Below are 21,898 nucleotides of genomic sequence, written 5' to 3' on the forward strand. Positions count from 1 at the left end.
CTTAAGAGCAAATACGAATAAATTAAGAGAAGCAAGGAAGGGTGATCGCACTTTCCCCCCGACCCCGAAAGATTGTTGTTCGTTCTTTGCGGGTTTGGAAGAGAGCTCACATTCAATTATCAGGCTTTTATCAGTCAACTCTAATCATCTCGGACAATGTGCACTATACTAGCAAGGATAACCGGCATTTCACGAGGTCATAAACCCCCCAAGAGGAAGAATTTGCATTATTTTGATTATTCGAACAACTTGTCCCGTCTTTGATTTTATTATGGTGTGATAGTGACCTACCCTCTGTCGAGAATGGACTTTTCCACACACGATTTATGGAAGTCGGCCATTTTGATCGCTTTTTATCTGTTGGGCTGAGAAATTCATCCTGGGTAGTCTTATAAGGTCCATCCACTAAGCCTTGCTCCCTAGGGTGGACAGTTTATTGCCATCTGAGGAGCCCCAACCGGGAATGTCAAGTATATTCTTAGGTGGTCAAAGTATTGCAGCTCTTGTAGCCTTATCTTGAATCTCTAACTTCTGGCCTTATGTCACATATTCTTCCAGTGATAACTACGCAGTCTCAGAGTAACGTGTTGGGTAGAGACTCTTGATTGGGATACACCAGTTGAGGCTCTGTTTTCGACAGTCAGTCGGGCAAAACCGGGGTCATTTTAGTAACCATTTTGCTGTCTGGATGAGGTATTAGTTCTGAGTAGTCTTACGGTATCTACCTATTCAGGTTTCGCCTCCCCTTTTTGAGACTGGCAGTTTATAGCTAACTGCCTGAGTTTCCTCGACTGGAAATTCCGACGAGTCTGCCAAAGTAATTTTTAAAAGGCAAAAGTGCTCCTTCTTGATAAGTGCTGGCATATTCTGACAGTGGGAGCAATCATGTCATGGAGCAGTCTTTCTGTGACGTAGTATTCTGTACTTCAGCACGCTTTTTACTATACCACCATGTTGTCTTATTTGTTATTAGCCCTGCAATAACAACGTTAATTGATATGTACGAATAGAGTTTAATTTTTTTTTTTAAGTTGAAATTTTCACTATTATAAATACAAAGATAACTTAGTATGGCGTATACATTGAGATTTAGGGGAAGGCACCTCCTTTCCCAGGATTAATTATGATTAAGCTTGATTATAGCAAAAAGAATTGACACCAAACGCTGTAGATTGATGCGCATTAATAAAAAGAGTTAGTTTGTTTGTTTTTTTTTTATAAGAGAATCATCTCTCATTAAGGCTCAAAGACCACTGAAGGATAAGGGTTATGGAGTGTACTAGGGTCACTGAGACAGCAGCGTAGTGATTGTTAGTGGTAGAAATTGGGTAGAGTTGAATCATTTAAGGGGCGGTTCAACAAAAATTTATTTACATAGAACTTAACAATGTTGTAGTTAGGTGGAAAGCAGGCCAGCGGAACAGACCTCAATAGGCGGGCCGTTCTAGGAAAGAAACTTTGTTCATGCAATTTGCGCTTAGATTTAGGCACAAATAGAAAGTAGGCGACATTGTTGATAGTGGTTGTCGTGAGTTTTTGTGAAACTTTGGCAGGGGTGGGGAGCATCGCTTGAAACTCAGACGAACACTTGCCATGAAAATTACAATAGAGTAAAGATAGGCTCGCGATGCCTCTTCTGTCGAAAAGAGGTTGCAGGGAGGAGCAGAAAAGGGCGTCCTCTGTTATGTTTCGAAGTCGGTTTTGAACTCTGTCAAGGCATGATAGGGTACTCTGACGGTCACCCCTCCCCCAGATGTTGCAATAGTATTCCATTTTAGGGACGTATTTGGCTCTTAAGTTGATTTTTCTTTTTATTATATTAGGTTGTTGCATTAGTTCCCGCGTTTTTTTTGTTTTTGTTTTTTTGTTTTTTTTAATCAAAGAATTTTAACAGCAAAATTAAGTTAGTGTAGAACCAAAGCTCCAAGTTTTTGTGTCAATCCCATCGATTGAAGGTGGAGTGAAATTGTCGCAAAATCACTCTTCATCTTTTCACCCAATTCTCTACATGTCTGACGGTCATCTTCCTTCAAAAGAACCCTGAGTTGGTCTTCCTCTATCTAGATTGATCTTCCGGAACGAGGAACCTTATTGAGGCCAAAATTACCGTGTTTGAATCTGGTAAACCAACCTCGAACAGTTCTCGCAGCTATAGCGTTTTCTTCATATTAGGCACAACTATCCTTGGTCACTTCACTCGCTTTTTGACCTCGATTAAAGGCGAAAAGAAGGAGGTGTCGAAAATGCGATTTTTTATCTACTTGACAATCCATTTGACGGTTCTGAAAAACGAGAAAAAGTATATGAGCAAAAAACGATGACCATTATCTTGTAGAATCAAAATGCGTGTTTTCTAATATTATATAACACTTTGCCAAAAATATCAAAATATGTTTTAGAACATTTTCTTTATATAAAACGGCGGGGACTTATGTAATAACTTGATAAATACAAAGTGAAGTTAGTCTCGAAGTAATATAAATGAACACCCATTGAGATTATTATATGTTGCCGTTTACAAAACAAGCATAGTTAATAATACCTAAGAGCCTGTCAATCAATATTTTTATCACTCTCAACATATCTAAATACCTACTGACTTATCTATTTCACACTAAATTATTAATAATAAAAAGGCTTAACATCCTCAGTCTTCCCGCAACTTAAAACATTGTGTTTTAATATTTAGTAAGAGACATGCTGGATTTTTTTTTTTTTTAACTATTACATTTAGAGTGTTCGTGAGAGTAAGAAATTTTAGGTATTCGTGTGGGTAAGTTAACTAGTAGATGTATTAACTAGTACATACTGGCGATTATGCAAAAAATGTAGACAGACGCCAGAAAATATCGTGGAGAGGTGATATAATTAGAACAGAAACACGATGATAAGGAGACAGATGTGACGACACATATTCGAAAATGACGAAAACGCAATGGTTTAAAAATGATTTACTTGAAGACTGTAATAGATGATCACTAGGGCTATGACAACAGCATATTCTTTTCCTTGTTTTGATTCTCAGTTATATATCCATTGATATCTTATGTTTTTTTTTATGTAGAATTATGTGGTACTCGGTTGATTGTGTCTAACTGTGTCGGTTATATACCCGTGAATCAAAACAATGAAAAGAATATGCTGTTGTCATAGCCCTAATGATCACCCATCTACCAGTACTTTTGTCCATTTCTGTTATTCGAACTACGCTTCTCATCTTGAGTGTTAGCCTTGTAACGTTTGGACTGGTGTAGCCTCCAACCTTCATGTGTGTCTTTTCAAGCTTGATAGACACAACGATTGCATATATTTAGAAAAAAATAGGACAATCGAGTTACAAATAAATAGCACCAAATATTAATTCATTATGAACTCTTCGATAAATATTTATTGAAATTAAGTATTCAAATAGCTGTATTTTAAATTAGTTATAGTATTCATTTAAATTGTCGTGAGTCGTTTTGATGGTAGTATATGCGTGATAAATGAAAAAAATGTATTTCGTTATTTAACTGTTACACTTTTAAGTACGCACTGTTGACTGAGTGTCAAATTATGGCATAACGCTTGTCCTGGGTGTACAGCCAGTGTTATTAAAAAACAATTAAGAACACTGTTAATGCCAGCATCTTATTTAATTATTTTTTTAATACTTGTAGAAGAGAAAGACAAAGTTTCTTCTACATATAAAGTAGTAGCAGTAGTGTGTGTGTGTGTGTGTGTAACTCTCCTACAGCCAACACGAGTGGACCGTTCATATTCAAACCTGGCATGATGATGTTCCTCATCTAGGGATGGTACACAATATTTTTCATGGTCAAGGTCATAGCCTATGTATATATACTCTCCTACAGCTCACAACAGTGGACCTATCATGATCAAATCTGGCATAATGATGGTCTCCCAGCTAGGGATGGTTCACCCCATTTTTCAAAGGTAAGGTCAAAGGTTAAGGTCGGGACTTTGCTGTACGCTCTGGTACCCAAAAAGCACAGGTGCCTTTTGCTAGTATATATATATATATATATATATATATATATATATATATATATATATATATATATATGAGTCGGTATCTACGTAACAACCGCTGAGTCTTTGGCTCACGTATCGTCTGTGTGGACACAGTCTCTATGATTTGTATTCTAACGTGTAGCCTCAACATTTAAGACGTCATAAAGGAACTTTTCCAGAAGTCTTCAACCTGTTTTAGTGAATGATGTAATCCCATTAGGCTAACACGTTATAAAAGATTTGTCTGCCCTCTTCAAACTCCAGTTAAGTGGATGATGTTAAGCCGCTATGACTTAATCCAGTGTGCACGGAGACACATAAACATATGGATAATAAGATCCACAGTTTTAATAATATATGCATAGACTCGCCTTAAAGATACCTTTGACGAGCAGTAGAATCACTAGTTGACACAAAGGAACGACCGTCTCCGAGGCGTAAATTCGCTTTTCAATTCTGTGGTGAAGCTCTCCTGGGAAAGTATGTAGTTTGTTAGTTTGGTTGTGTTTTTGTTTTTTTTTATGCAGAAGTAAAGTCAAAAACAAATTTTTGAATTATTATCATCATAACCTTATAGTTTTAATGTCAAGTATTCGTCACTTTTTTTTATGTGGAGATCCCAATTCCAAACGAATGTACTCCAGACAAAATCCTTTTCTCTGAGAAATTTTACTTTTTTTTTTTTATATATATATATTATTTCTGTGGCTTACGTTATTTTATTTATTATTTTTTAAATGCGGGGTGGGTGATATTTGGATTTCTTTTGGCAGCCTATTTTTCGTGAAGGGTAAAGTTATCATTTCCATCCATCGTACATAGATTAACCACCCAATCTCTGCGGCCATCACAAGCGAATAAAGTGGCACTGGCGTCCTTTTCGGCTTCGAAACCAGATAATGTCTGAGTCCTAATCAGAACACCGAAATGTCATTGATATGATTATCAGGCTTTGACCTATTTCATAACATTGACAGCCACAATAGGAAACGAAAGACAAGATGGCCAATTGAGTAGAAAAAAAAAGAAGAGTTTTCAAGATTCTGGTATTTCCACAGATTACTGCCAAGTAGCATCACGAGTCCCGATTATCACCTGAGTAGCCATTTTGTCATTATTAGTGACAACACAGGCTCTCTCCATCATAAACCACCGACAAAGAAATACAACGAAACTATTTCAATAGGCAATACTTTATCAGAATTGTTGGTACCAACAGAGTTCTTAATTTTTTTTTCTCATACTAATAGGACAACACTTATCAAGACCCGATGGTCACTCGAGGATAATGCTCAATAAGATTGCTAGTTGGTAATGAACAAATACAGTAAAAATATTTCAATAGACAATACTTTATCTGCTGAGTTGTTAACTTTTTTGTTTGTTTGTTTTTTAATACTAACGGGATAACACTTGCCAAGGCCTGAAGGTTTCTCGAGGATTATAATCAATAAGTTTACCAGTTGGCAATGAACAAACACGACAATTTTTTTTTTAATAATAGGCAATACTTTAGCTGAAATGCAGGCATTAATAGAGTTCTTAATTTTTTTTTTTGAATACTTGTCGAATAGAAAGACAAAGTCTAATTCTAACATTTAGAACAACTTAATTGATCTTTCTAAAGTAAGAAAGAAGTGGAAAAGAGAAGAGTATTAGTAATAGAATAAGTCCATGAATATGAACGATAATAAAAAGGTTAGGAAATCCTGTTTGAGAAGAGAAAAGTTCATGCAGGTGTTGAAGTCAGCATCAAGCGGTAGCCATGACAAATTACATATCTCCTTGTCAAAGACAATCCCCGGGCCAAAGGTCCGGGACGGGGAGCTTTGTTGCACTCAAAGAGTGAAGTTTACGGGTTGGCGGGAAACGGGTGGAATTGTTGCCGGTGCCATGTCATGGCCAAGAAAGAGCAATTTGCCGTGTGTTTAACTCCTTTTATAAACTCTGTCACATTCTCAGCTCGTTAGAGAAATGGCCTAAGATTGGTCAAGCCAGAAGGGAAGTTGAATACTTGCATCATTCACCACTGAGCTTATAAGCCAAATATGGTCAAACTTGTAAAGTGCAAATTGCTGCTGCTGTTGTTGTGGTTGTCTGTAATCGTGGTTGAGCCACTGCTTAACAAAAATCAAGATTGGAGCTCTGTCGAGCACCTACCATAAAAATAACGAGAGTAAAAAAAAAGACGTATTGTCTCTTCTGTGATAAAAAAGACTACAGAGGAGAGGAAATCAAGGCAAGAGAGAGTGCTCTTAGCGTAACCTCTCCAGATGTGACAAACAGCAAAAATATCTTTAAAATAATGGACACTACTTTATCTGAAATGCGAGCATCAACAAAGCTATTTTTTATTGTCATTAATAGGCCACCTCTTATCAGAGTCCAAAGGTTACTCAAGGATAATGGTTTAAACTTGTCAGTTGGCTATGAAGAAATACATCAGATATATTTTTAAATGACCGACAATATTTATCTGAATTGCTGTCAACTTGCAACAGAGATCTTAAAGCTTTGTTTTTGTTTTTATATATTAACCGCTTATCTAGGCATGAAGGCCACTCGAGGATAAGAGTAAATGAGATTGTCGATTGGACAATGGAGCAAAACCTTCGAAAGGATTGCAAACGATGGGTTAAAATGTCAGAATTTGATTATTTAAGTATGTTCTCGACAAGAATTTGTTATCATTGGACTTGAAAAACGACCATATTGTACTCAGTGGAGAAGCAGCTTCGTGGTATTGTATTTCATAGATTGGAAGTTATTGTAAAGAAACCTTGTTTGTGATAATTCCGTTTAGGTTTATGTACATTAGAGGGAGAAAGGAAAATTCTTTGTTGAGAAGGTATATCGAGGGCAGAGGGGGGGCAAAGATTGGAACTTTGTTGAGTACCTACCAAGAAAATAGCGATAAAGCAGGGAAAGGCTAACAACGTCTGTTCTATGAGAAAGGAACTGCATCGAAAAGAAGAGATGGCACATGAAAAAATATTTTTAAAAAAATGTTACAATGAGTTTATAAAATCACTATTTTCACTCAATTACGACGAAACTATTTGAGAAAAATAATTAAGATAGATTCGTGTAATGTACGCCAACTGTCGACAAGTTTATATATATATATATATATATATATATATATATATATATATATATATATATATATATATGCGTATGTTACACGTGATTTTACGGTATCCATAAATAAAACGAAAAGAATTTTATTGCTAAATATTTATTAGAAATTTAACAGAAATCGTCATTGTATTGTATCAGAATCGGCAATTTAGGGACGAATAGTTAATTGTATTATAATTGGAAATTTAGGACAGAATCGTTAATTGTATCGGGAGTTTAGGAAAGAATAAATCATTTTATTGGAATCGGGGAATTTAGGACAAAATCGTTAATTTTATTGGAATCGGGAATTTAGGACAGAATCGGTAATTGTATCGGAACCAGGAATTTAGAAACAGGATGAAGGGTTTATTTAAGAATTACTTAAAGGTGGTAGGAGGGGCAAGGTTTAGTTTGCTCTGTGATTTTTTTTTTTTTTTTTTTTCATCTGAAGGTTTTATTGCTTGTTGATGTTCGGTCATTTAAAAACTATTAGAGAATTTAAATTAACACAGTGAGAAGCCCCTTACACCGAAAAAATATGAAGATAGCTGAGAGAGAGAGAGAGAGAGAGAGAGAGAGAGAGAGATATGATTGTTGTTCAGTTAATTATCAATTACGGCCAATTAGAACAATTAAAACAGAATGTTTTCAACATAACCCAATCCCAGAACTAAAGTATATTTTAACATGTATTTTCTTTTTGTCATTAAAGTATATGGGAAATAAGCCTTAAGAAAACAAACGTTCATCAGCTCATATTTGGTATAATCATATCTCTATTTATGCAAAGTTAGGTATGCAAACATCATTTATATATTTGTATAGGATTTATGAAAAAATTAATTAACCAATCATTATGAAGTATAGAATACAGATGAAGGTGGGTACTGTGGGCTCAATTTACTTAATTAAAAGGATCTAAAGATTGGAAGAGCCTTTTGTAAGATTCAGGTACAATTTTATCAAATTTTAACAATAGGTATTAGACATGAATTAATGAATATTTATCAAGTTTCAGTTTCTTTAGATCATAATAGAGGAGTTAGAAAGCATAATGTAGGTCCATATACGGCATAATCACATTGACACACCAGTTTCAGCCAGATCACCAAAGTTTAGCAACGATGAGCCTGGCTAATACTAGTCGGGTGACCATTTGGAAATACTAGGTGTTGTATAGGGTGGTAAGACAGCACTACTGTCAAAGGAAATAGTTAGGCACCTCCTTCCTTCTGCTAGTCCGTGGGAGACCTCTGAGCAAGGTCGAGTACTCACTTCAGCTCTTCCACCCTCCGGTTAGAGCAACGTGAAGTCATGGAAAGCAGATGACTAATGTAATATGGAAACAGTCAGGAATGTGTTCGTGGTTTCGTATCTCTTTGTGCTGGTCAGAAAATCCGTTTGGGTACAATGGTCAGGAGAATCGCCTAGCATGGATACTGCTCGGACAGAAAGATATTGCGATCTACTGTCTGTACAACAGCAAAGAAAGCTATGGCAATATAATAAGCACTTTTGAGAAACAGCATGAATGAGGTTGTGAATGATGGGCAACAATGAATTCATGAATGCCTTGAGGGAGAGAGATAGTTGGAGTCATAGCGATCAATGCCTTCACCAGGCAAGGACACCACTTGAATAAATGAAATGTAGACACAAGCTCACATTTCAAAGTCCAAATATTTCAGATTTACATTAAATTTAATTCATAAGAATTTTGCTCAAATTCAAAAGAATTTTGTCTAATAATTAAAACCCATGTAGGCTTAAATCTTAAATTTTAGAAATTTTCTCAAATCAAACTCATGTAATGGATTTTGATATAAATTAGAATAAGGGTTCTAGACATAAGGTTTAGTATCATTATATTTTGATTTTAAACTTTGTGAGACGGCATAAGAGTGATGCAGTAATGTTAGGAAAAATAATTTTACCCGTACTGAGGCAGTTATTCTTTTTTTATAGATTATTAGCAGGCCGGTCAGCGTTGCCCAGTCGTAAAATATGCATGAATATTATATTTTAATTCATGCAGAATTTTTATTGATTATAAATAGAAATATGGTAGGTATTAATCGTAATTTTGAATTCCATTTAAAAAAAAATGAAATTAAAAAAAAAATGGAAAGAAACTGAGAAATGTGCATACGAGTATTATGTTTTTCTAAACAGTAAAGTAAAAAAAGAAATACCAAAACCAAAACCTAAAAACAGTGAATCAAGTACGATAACCATTAAACCAGCTCGACATGATCTGTAAAAAGTATTTTCAAACCTACTTATTCTTAGCATGAGTAATCTGTCATATAAATGGTTTATGCATGCGCATTCGTGAAACAGTTGACAAACAGATGAAAATTTGATGACCCCTTCCACCATGTACCAATTTTTCAACTTTGACCTCTTAGCAGCACTTTTTTCTGGATGAAAACCGATTAAAACGTTTTCCATGTGTCCGAATACCCTATATACCAAATTTCAAGTCTGTAGATAAAAAATTCGTTGAGTATATAGGTTGAGAATTCTCCTCACACACATTCTCACTTTTATAGATATAGATATGTTTATTATGTGTAAGTTTTTTGTGTGTTTTTTTTCCAGCATTTTAATTCCTGTCTAAATAGCATTAAATTAACAGTGTTTCCTTTAAATAAACAACAGAGAGAGAGAAAAAAAAAGAGTTGCAAACGAAAATAATTCCTGTATTTTTAAGTTTGTTTTCTTTGGTTTTCTTTTCTTTTTTTTTTTTTTTTTTTTTTTTTTCAAGTTGAATTGTCGGGATATTTTTAAGAGGGGGGGTGTCAAATTTTTTTTTTTTTTTTTTCGGATCAAAGGATTCCTGTCAAAATGGCAATTTCTGTTTGCTTTAAGTTGGAATCTTGCTTAAATGACAAGAGTCTTAGAATTTCTTCTCTCCAGCATGTCATTGAAATTGTATCCTGTGGGTGGTTTTGCAACTTGGGCGGGCCGACCCCCAAAAAATGAAAAAAAGAGGAAACAGTGGATAAAAGCGGCCACAAAATATCCTATAAATTGAATAAAACATATATAAAGTTAAGCATGTATGATATGTTTGTAGATTTGTATGTGTAGGATTCGCTCCTAAATTAATGAACCGGTCATCATGAATTTCAGAATACAGCTGTGAAGCATAAAAAGTCCAAATGTTGGCTATATTTAGTTAGATTAAGTTTTATGCAATTCAGAGACGTTCTTTTGTGATATTTCCGCAATAGTAATTAGACATTATTTAGTAAATATTCTGTAAATTTCAGTTATTTTAAAGGGTTTGTACGGGTCTTGATATGGACAAATATACCAGATTTGTATTAGATTTAATAAATAGTCATTACTAGGGCTGTGACAACAGCATATTCTTTTCATTGTTTTGACTCTTGAGTATATATCCGTTAATATTTTATGTTTTTATATAGACTGATGTGGTTCTCGGTTGATTGACTGTGTCTCACTGTGTCGGATATATATTTGAGTCAAAATATGAAAAGAATATGCTGTTGTCACAGCCCTAGTCATTACACACCAAGTAAGCAAGATTCTTTAAGTTTCTGTGTCTTAAGACGTCTTCAGCTTAAACCTTAAATTTTAGGGATTTTCTAAAATTATAATCATGTAATGGATTTTTATAAAAATTGAAATAAGCACTCTAGACATAAGGTTTATATTTCTGAAGTTTCGAGATGAGGATTGGTAGTTCATATTATTCGGATTCTTTGGACTACTGTTCTTATCTTGAGTGTCATTTTCATAAGGTTTCGGTCGATGCAACTTCTGACCTTCTTCAGGTGTATCTTGTCAACTTGGTAATCTGCAAGGAATTCTGAACGGAACACTTTGTTTGATTCATGGTGATCGCATGCTGTCATTCCGTCAGCCATGACTGGATAGAGGTCTTAAGTAATTTGCAATTATATTTTTCGCTCACCCACACTGAGGATTGAATCTTCAACCTTCAGAATGATATCACTTTTACGGATGAATTTTTCCAAGTACTCTAACTAATACGCCCTGAGTTTAACAAGATACACCTGAAGAAGGTCGGAGGTTACATCAAGAGAAACTTGGTGAAAATGACACTCAAGATGAGAACAGTAGTCCGAAGAATCTAAATAATACAAACAGTATTATTATATTTAATTCTGGAGCAGAAAAGGTCGCTCGTTTTAACGGTACCACTCTCAACTTCATAGCTCTTCATCTTTTTTTTTTTTTTTAATAGGATGCATTACTTTTGGAACGACGCTCATTTATAGTTTTTATTTACAGAAAGTTTAGATGATAAGTATCGGCTGAGTATCGGCTGAAGAGAGTATCGGCTGAAGAGAGCTTGATATGAGTATCTAAAACGGTACCCTATTAGGTTTGAAACCGACGGTACCGATGACTTATCATCTAAACTTTATGTAAATAAAAAAAAAATATAACAAAATATACAAAAATACACTCTTATTTTCGGAATTTTTTTTTATAATAGAGCACTCTGCTGAAATCCTTTTTCTCAAAAGAAATATGACTAATATATATATATATATATATTTCGGACGACTTCAAAACATCGTTAAACTCACGACTCCCTCAGCAGCCACCGCTAGCGTAGTGGTCAGGAGCCTTGACTCTTGTACAGACGGTCGGGTTTCAATCCTGGCTTGAGATAGTTGTCTGTCTAGCCGCACTGCTGAGTTGTGAAACAGCGAAACAGTACTGTATATGGATGACTATATATATATATATATATATATATATATATATATATATATATATATAAGGTAGTTTGGTTGAAGCATTGCTGGTAAATAAAATGCAAGTGTATTAGAAGGTTAGAACAATGTGAGTTACTGGTGTGAGAAGTGGTGTTGGAAATGAACAAAAATAAACAAACAGGTGGAAATCTTGTCGAACAGTGAAACATCGTACGTCTATTTATTTTTCAAAGTCGCATATAACATCGCATATATTTACTGAATTTATATGTGATGTTATATGCGACTTTGAAAAATAAATACGGTATTTCACTATTCTACAAGATTTACACCTGTTTGTCTATTTTTGTTCATTTTTTTCCACACCACTTCTCACACCGGTAACCCAGTATTTCTATAGCCTTCTAATACACTTATATTTCCAGGATAGTAAAAAATATGTGACCGAAGGAAGCTTGTACATGCAATGCACATAATAGTATGTTACTATGTGATTGTAATTGAATGTAATAAGATTATCACAGTTACCATTACTCAGCATTGTCTTTTCGATTTCAAAAATGAAATATTTTTTTCTTTTGCTGCAGGTGTAAGGAACGCAACTGAAGAACATTTGGCTCTGGCTGCCCTAAATCATTGGGAAGAAATCCCGAAAGTCGGCTGTAAATTGGTACCTGAACATGTTGAAACCCGACCACTTTACAACCCTGAAAGACCTGGCATTGAACAGGTAAGGCATTTATTTCTCTACCAAGGTTAGAAGTGTGACACAAGGGCTGGAAAGTGTGAGTGAAAAGGTAGCACCCCAGAGGAAGAGTGCCTGATCAGCCTTGTCGGCATTCCCTCGTAGAAGCGCCTCAGGCTATAAGCAACAAAATAAGCCTTTTTCAAAGAGAGAAGGCAAAGTCTTTGAGGGTGGACCTCCTAGAATTACACAGGACTGAATTATTCTGCAATCAACGGGGAAAAGGTCATTATAAGAATGGTCGAGACTATTGATTTTGGGACCAAGGTAGAAACCGCAGCTGCAATTTTTATTTCATTTTTTTTAGAGAGGTCGTGTTTTTTTATTTTATTTTTTTTTTTTTATTACATTTTCACCCCAAACAAGGCACATTGCCACTTTGGTGTAGGGGGCTACTATCAGGGGAAACATCTACTGGGGTACTATGTAGGGATTAGGGCAGCGAGATGTTGGTTCACGTTGCACATGAACTTATGCATGTCAGTACAGTTGGGGAAGCAGTGACCTGGAATGGAATTTCAAAGTCTAGCAGTTCTGGGGAAGAAACTACTGGAGTAGAAAGATCTTTTACATCTAGGGATCTCTACAGTGTGGGGGTGGGAGTTTGCAGCTTGTCGGGTCTGTCGAGGGTGTTCACGTCGTGGGGGCACAAGTGCTTGCAGTTCTTCAGAGCATTCACTATTATAATACTTGTAGAACAGGCAGAGGGATGCAACGTTTCGACGATGGGACAGAGGCTGAAGTTTAGATGCCAGTTTAGGGCCTATCAGATTTGCGACTCTCTTTTGAACCCTGTCAAGGAGCGAGAGACTAGTAGCCGATGCACCGGCCCAAATATGACAGCAATACTCCATACATGGGCGAATAGTGGCCTTATAGAGGTACAGGATACTTTCGGGTGTTAGAAGTTTTCTAGCACGGTAGAGAGAGCCCACCTTCCTTGCAGCGGCCCTGGCAATGCCCTCGATTCTTCATACGACTGATAATCAAGTACAGGTTGTCATCCACATGCAATCGGCTCGGTTTACTACTACTATTATGAATATATATATATTAGTGTTGGGACGATTAATCGGAATCAGGAATCGGAAAAGTCGGAGCTTTTTGGTGTATCGGAAGCGGCATCGGAATTCGAAAAAATTTGAGCCTACTATCTGATGCCAAAACTGATTCCTTAAATTATCTTTTTTTATTTGATTTTGGTACAAGAAACATCTTCCATCGCTGAGAGTAATAATAAAATAATAAATATTTATTGATTTAAACTTCCAGCAATATATAGATCACTCCCCCACAAGTGTGCTTTTACGTTTGAGAAAGTACATACACATTTCAGATGTATTTTTACGGTAATCGGGACAAAATAACACTTTTCTAGTTAAATATTTAGAGATTTATAAAGAATCGGTAATTGTATCGGAATCGGGGAAAAATATTGGAATCGTCCCATTACTAATATATATATAAATATTTTTGCAAAATCAAGACAATAAAATACGAAGAGAAAACATCATATGGTGTATTTCTTTATGTATTACAATTGTTTCATAAGTATTTGGACAAATTTAAATATATCATTAAAAAATATTCCAAAAATACCTACTCATCAGGCACTAAAATACATTTTTATACATAAATGAATATATTCATAATCCCTTTATTAAGGGATGAAGCAGCTGGACTCACCTCTTACTCATCAACTTTGTTTTATTTTTTGTTTATTTATTTTTTGACTGCCTTCGAATAGAATAATTGCCCTATTTTCGTGTTTATTCTTTCTATATGATACTTCAACAATTTCCTATTTTATATTCATTTAATCTCATAATGTTTTTGTTTTTTTCAATTTTTCTAATTATTTTTTCCTTTCCGATTTATTTATTTTATCGATTTATTCTCCAAATCTTAATCTACACCTTCGAGTATTAGTCTCTACTTATGTGCAACTAATCTTATCTCAATAAGCCTCAGTTTCTTATAAATTTTTATTTACATATTAAAATACAATTTTTTTCACTCCCACGTTATTTCTTAAGAAAAATAGTTAATGTCAATAATATTAAACTTTACCTTCATCCCATACTGGTTCTGTAAATTAAATGTTAGATCTACCTTTTCAAGTCATCTTAATAAGCATTTTATCTTTATCTTATAATCTTTACTATTCCGTATCATTCAGTATATTTTTATGCTGGAAGAGGCATAACTCGATTTTGCCCATATTTATCAATTTATAATTTTATCAAATTCCTATGTATTCCTGCTTTAATATTTTCACTTCTGCATTTAATAATCTCCTTTGCTTAATTTTAAATTTGTAGTTCTAATATTATTCTATTTATATTAGTCTAGGTTCAATTTCTCATTTAGTTTGCTTCAAACTTATATTCTGATTTAGTCTATTTTAATCCATCATAATATGTTTGTTTCAATATTTTGCAATTACTTAATGCTATAATTATTAGGCACCAATTAAACAAGATTGTCTGGATTTTACTTTCTTAAGACTCCTTAAGCTTAAGCTTTACGCTTGAGACATTTTCTAGTATGAAAATTGAGTAATGGATTTAGTACAAAATTAGAAAAAGGATTGTAGACATAAAGTTTATAATCATTTTATCTTTATTTTAATTTTCTTAAGGGGACGAAAAAATTGCTCAAAACATTTATGTTTGGTGAATTTATTTTACCCGTCCTGGAACAAGTATTTTCCTAGTATATATATATATATATATATATAGAGAGAGAGAGAGAGAGTACTGTTTCGCTGTTTCATTTTTTTTTATTTTTTTATTTCACTTCAGTAAGTTTTAAGATATCAAGGGGCTCCCTCCTGGAGCTAACACTTGATTCTGTTATGATTTAAATTTATATCCGAGGGCTCTTTTAAGAATAGATGCTGTTCCCTTTATGGCTGCTATTTGTATCTCGTTTACAGCTTGGTCTTCCAGGGATTGCTTCTAAGAATTTCTGAAGGTTCTTTTTTATTAAACCAGTTGCTCCTATCACAACCGGTATAATGCTTATTTCTTTCAGAGACCATGTCGTTTTTAGATCATTTTTTAGGTCCTGATATTTTGTTATCTTTTCCCGTTCAGCTCTATTAAGGCCAAAATCATTTGGAACTGTGACATCGATAATGAGTGCAGTTCTTTCGGGCTTGTTCCATATTACAATATCTGGTTTGATGGCCTTGTCTTTTATGTATCTGCCCGCCTGTATGTCTTTGTCGTAGAACACTGTCACTTTTCCGTTTGATGTTATGGGTGGTGGTTCATGTTTCCAGATGTTCGTTGCTCTCTCAAGTTGCATCTCTCCACAGATCTTCCAATGGAGGTACTTACATACTTTGTTGTGACGGGCAGTGTAAAGGCCATCTGCCAATAAGATTGGACATGCAAACATTAGGTGGTTTGGGCTCTCAATTGCTGAGTGGCAAAACCGGCATTGGCCATTTGCTTGTAGGCCCGCCATTTTTTTTAATCCATTTGTGAGTAAGCCCTGATCTTGACTGGCTTTCCCTTTTTTTATTTAATTTTACTTTTGTTAGTTTGAAGAGATCAAGGGGCTCCTTCCTTGAGCTAACACTTGATTCTATTATAATTTAAATTTATATCCGAGGGCTCTTTTAAGAATAGACACTGTTCCCTTTGTGGCTGCTATCTGTATTTCCTTACAGCTTGGTTTTCCAGGGATTGCTTCTAAGTATTTTTGAAGGTTATTTTTTATTCGGCCAGTTGCTCCTGTCACAACTGGTATAATGTTTATTTCTTTCAGAGACCATGTTGTTTTTAGATCATTTTTTAGGTCCTGATATTTTGTTATCTTTTCCCGTTCTGCTCTATTAAGGCCAAAGTCATTTGGAACTGTGACATCGATAATGAGTGCAGTCCTTTCGTGCTTGTTCCATATTACTATATCTGGCTTGATGGCCTTGTCTTTTATGTATCTGCCTGCCTGTATGTCTTTGTCGTAGAACACTGTCACTTTTCCATTTGATGCTATCGGTGGTGGTTCATGTTCCCAGATGTTCGACGACCTATCTAGTTGCATCTCTCCACAGATCTTCCAATGTAAGTATCTACATACTTTGTTATGGCGAGCAGTGTAATGACCATCGGCTAGAAGGATCTCGCATCCAGACATAAGGTGGCTTGGGCTTTCAACAGCTGAATGACAGAATCTGCATTGGTCAGTTTTTTTTGTAGACCAGCCATTTTCTTAAATCCATTTGTGAGTAAGCCTTGGTCTTGTGCAGCTATAATAAATCGTTCTTCATCAAATGAAAATTTGTCACTTTTAACCATTGTAGTGAGGCCTCCTTGTCAATGTAGCTCTGGTTCAGTACTTCCATGAACCTGCCTGCTCTCTTATGTTGTTGCCATCATTCTAGTCTTGTCTTCAGTTCCCTTTTTGTATACTCCTTTCTCTTCTTTCGGGCGATTAGGGTTGCTGGGTTATCATATTCGTGTGTGTGTGTGTGTGTGTGTGTGTGTGTGTGTGTGTGTGTGTGTGTGTGTAACGTTGTTGTTCTCTTTCACTGATTGCCACGCCTGGCGGATATCAATATATGGCACCCGACACAGCTGGCTATCCATACACAGCACCAGGCACAGCTGCCAGACCGGTTGGCTTGCTTCAAAGGTGTAAGACAAAGAGAATCGTATTCTTGTTGAGGGTAATTTCCTAATCCCCAAAAATCTTTTTTTTACTTTCGATCTTTATGCCTATAGATAAATTCAATTCTATGACGTCACGCCCATGTCACGGTTTAAAATGTTGACTCGGCACGTGAGTTATCATTTACTGGCGGACCCAGACTGTTACATATATATTATGCCATACAAATATATGGTGATTATGTTTTACTATGCATAATATGCCATACAGCATAATTGGGCACAGATATGATAGGAATTTAACAGCATAGTCAAGCCCAAAGTCGAAAAACAGTATTCATTTCTTATTTCATCATTAGTATGTGATAAGAGTACAGACAGATTATCATGATCTTGTGCCAAGCTTATCTGATATTTTGTGATGAAGTGCATAACATAATGGCCGATGGGCAAGAAAATGGTATGGTAATAAAGATCAGATGAGACTTTTTTTTTTTTTTTTTTTTTTGTGGTAAGAAAAATCTATTTGAATACAAAACCTAAAATCAAAAGATTTTGAAACATACAAATGAAACGATGTTTATTTATTTATTTATTTATTTTTAAATTTTTTCCTCCCGCGTTGCAAATGAGTGAAGATGCGGCGTGCGCTTTTGGCAGATTTAATTTACACAAGAAAATGACAAATCTTTTCCCAAATTGCTTGTGACTTATCCGCAATGGATTTACAATTCCTTGTTTTGTTTTGTTATTTTTGGAAAAGGATTTTTTTTTTTTTTTAAATCTTATTTTTTATATTTTTTTTCCTGCTTTTGTTCTATAGATACAAAACTACGTTTCTTAAATCTTAAAGTACATCGGAAGCTTCATCGTCAGTTCTCTACATCCGTGGTCTATGCTATGTAATTTATGCAAGCATCCGACGAACGAAACAATTAAGCCATTTTGAGAAAATTAGGAAAATAATAAAAAGACTACTATCGTCAACATCATCAGTTTACTGTATGTTTCACAAATTGACATGTGTTGGACGGCTTTAAGAAATTGACTTCCAAAATGACCTATCTTTTCCCAGGTCTTTATTTATCCATCTTTCTCTCAAGTCTATTCTTATAAATTCCTCCCATCTTCTCATTAATATTCACCTGTGAACTGAACCTTCTACATCTGCTAACTAAAGAACTCTCATTCGTTCTTTTAATGTGACCATACTATCGAAGTCTACACTTCTGCACACTCTATCCTTATATGCTCCAGATTTAATCGTCCTCTGAGGTCAGCTGAACTAAGCCTGTCCTTAAAACTTACATTACACGTCCATCGTATCATTTTCATATCTCTTTCCATGCAACGCATGTCCTCAACGCTCACTTGCAAGGTTTTTAATTCAACACCTCATGACACTGCATGTACATGCCTGATAGAAGACTGTTCCCTTGAGCAATAGTGGCAACAGTATACTTCTAATTAACATCAGGAACAAAAAGATCATAAGCTATGGAATTTGGGTTAAAAGTCAACCTCACAATCTAGTGAGAAACCATCTCTCCTTTTGAGCCTCTTTCTCACTGAAGAAACATTGTTTGTCTGTCTCTACTTCATTGTTATTTCTATATGTTATGGTGTGATGTTTATCTACTTTATTTTGAGAATAGGTAGACCCTACCAGACACTATGATTAGTTACAACTAATATATATATATATATATATGTGTGTGTGTGATTAGAATAATGGAAATAGTACTCTGACAAAATAGAGAAAAAAAAGGAACAAACCGAGGTATGTGTTCATCAATGCTTCATCTTTATTTTATATATATATATATATATATATATATATATATATATATATATATATATCACCATGTTGTCTTAATTGTTATTAAACCATCAAGGTCATAACACTATGGTAGGTGCTCGACTGAGCTTCAATTTCTGGTTACTCTCTGAACAACATTCACATCAAGAACTCTTCTACCTACCACCACTGCAAAGAACTCTTCTATCTTCCTTTGCATACCGGATAGCAAATGGAACATCGATAAACAAAGTTTGTAACAAACATTGCTATCCAGTATGCAAAGGAAGATGGAGTTCTTTAGAGCCGTGGTAGGTAGAAGAGTTCTTTTTTTTTTTTTTTTTTTTTTTTTTTTTTTTACAAAGGCATCACCACATTATCAAGGCCCAGAGGCCACTCAAGGATAAGGGTTAAAGAGTGTACAGTAGAAGTTGGTCAATATAGTAATCATTAGTAATGAAAATTTGGTAAATTTAATAACTTATATGGAACGGCTCATCAAGAACTTATTTACTTTAGACTTGAACAAAACCATATTGTAGTCAGCCGGAAAGCAGGAAAACGGAAGACAATTCCACAGGCGTGCAGTTCTAAGAAAGAAGCTTTGTTCATGGAATCTACGTTTAGGTTTAGGCACAGATAAAGAGTGGGGGAAATTATTGATAGTGTTTACAGCTAGACGAGTGTTTCTTGTGAAAGTTTGGCGAGGGGGGACCATAGATTGAAGCTCAGTTGAACACTTTCCATGAAAATAACGATACATCAGAGACAAACTCGCAACATCTCTTCTGTGAGATAGAGGTTGCAAGGAGGAGAAAAGGACATCTCCTACGAGGCTACGAAGTCTATTTTGAACTCTATCAAGGCAGGACAAGTTCTTTCTAGCAGCTCCTGCCCAGATGTGGCAACAGTATTCCATCCTTGGACGTACCTGGCTCTTATATAGATAGAGAATAGCATCAGCAGTGAGATATCTACTGGATCGATAGAAAGATCCCACCATTTTTCCAGCGGCCTTGGCAACAGATTTGATATACGTGTTCCATTTAAGATCAGGAGTAATGGTCAAGCCCAGAAGCTTGTCAAAACTTGAGGCCTCCTGAAGACGAGAGCCATTCATTTCAATTGATGACAAATGTGGATTAGAATGTTGATGATGTAAAGAGAGAAGCTTGGTTTTAGATGCATTAAAAGTAACCAGCCACTCCTTTCCCCATTGTACTACGTGCTCAAGATCAGAGGAGAGAGAATTGGAGAGAACTTGCTCGTTTACTGTCCTAGATGTGGTACCATAAATGGTAGTGTCGTCAGCATAAATGTCTACAAATGATGTAAGGATATGATTTGGAAGATCATTAATGTAGATCAGGAAAAGAGTTGGGCCCAGGATGGATCCCTGAGGGACACCGGCATTAATATTGTGAGCTTCTGATTTTTGCCCCTCAACTACTACTCTTATGAATCTATCAGAAAGAAATGATTTAATAATTGAGAAGACTTTTCCAGCTATACCATAGCTAGCGATCTTATGAAGTAAACCTTTATGCCATACCCTATCAAAGGCTTTAGATATGTCAAGAGCAATTGCCCTAGAAAGATTGCCACCGTCGAGAGATTTGCTAATCCTATGCGATATAACTGTAAGGACATCTGCTGTAGATCTAGCAGAACGGAAACCATATTGAGTGTCACTAAGAAGGTTATTTTTGTTGAGATGTTTGATTACTTCTGTATTTAATACAGATTCTAGCAACTTACTCATGACGCACAGGAGACTTATTGGCCTGTACTGAGAGGGGGATGAGCGATCACCTGAATTCTTAAATACAGGGCATACTGATGAGATTTTCCAGGGAGATGGGAAACTATTCTCCTTAAGACAACGTTTAAACAGTTTTGTAAGTATGGGCGCTAGTTCAGGTTGAAGTTTTTTGAGTACTATAATTGGAATACCATCAGGGCCAGTTGCTTTACTGGAATCAAGGTTTTTGATTAGCTTGGCAACATCACGTACAGATATACGTATATCACATAGCGTGTTTTCTGATACAAGAGGAAATATTGGGGGTTGGCGGTCTTGGTCGCAAAGGGTAGAATTAGCTGCAAAGTTCTTGACAAAGAGTTTGGCTTTGTCTGATGCTGACGAGATTACCTCAGATCCATTGATAATAGTTGGGATGGAGCACACGCTTCTGTTCAGGATTCTGTTTGCTATTTGCCAAAACTGGTGGGAACCAAGCCGCTGCTCAGCTACTTTGGACTTAACAGATTGAGCATACAACTCTCTTGCGTTCCTTATTACTTTCTTACAATGGTTGCTGGCAGTCCTGAAAACGGCTTTAGTTTCCATACATCTATTACGTTTGAAGCAGTGGAAAAAGTGATTTCTGTGCGCAATGGCAGCAGCACATTCTGGAGAGAACCATGGCTGGCTGTTAGGTTTTTGCTGAAATTTTTTAGAGGGTATGAAATGGTCAATACCTACAATTAACCATTCAGTTAGGTCTAATACTATAGAGGACACATCCTTTTTAAACATGGAATGCAGAGGTAGATCAGATATAAATGTACGTAAGCTATCCCAGTCAGCCTTAGTGTATCGATATACTGTACGATGAAGAGGTACGTCTGGGGACTTATTACATTTCACTTCTATCCTAATTGATACAACAGAGTGGTCGGAAGATCCAAGAGGCGACAGAACAGAAACTGAACATAGTTCAGGGCAAGTTGTGAGAAAAAGGTCTAGTAGGCTCGCATACTGGCCGTCATTATCGGGCACACGGGTAGGTTCCTGAACAATCTGAGTGAGGTCATAGGCAATGGAGAAATCATGACAGAACCTCCCCTCATCATCGGTCTTGTTTGAGTGGGTCAACCA

General features: G+C 35.7%; 1 protein-coding gene across 21 annotated transcripts in view; it reads left to right on the forward strand.

Moving 5' to 3' along the window:
* The window catches only part of LOC145279820 (otoferlin-like), a 1,618,966-nt gene that overhangs the window by 1,207,641 nt on the left and 389,427 nt on the right, over positions 1 to 21,898 (forward strand). For all 21 annotated transcript variants that reach the window (XM_080131202.1, XM_080131198.1, XM_080131211.1 and 18 more), the window contains one exon: positions 12,443 to 12,585. In XM_080131202.1, the coding sequence (XP_079987328.1) occupies positions 12,443 to 12,585 (143 nt within the window). The remainder of the gene's footprint in view (positions 1 to 12,442; positions 12,586 to 21,898) is intronic.

Source organism: Euprymna scolopes, chromosome 7 (assembly GCF_053919585.1).
Source record: "Euprymna scolopes isolate OS-2025 chromosome 7, ASM5391958v1, whole genome shotgun sequence".
NCBI lineage: Eukaryota > Metazoa > Mollusca > Cephalopoda > Sepiida > Sepiolidae > Euprymna > Euprymna scolopes.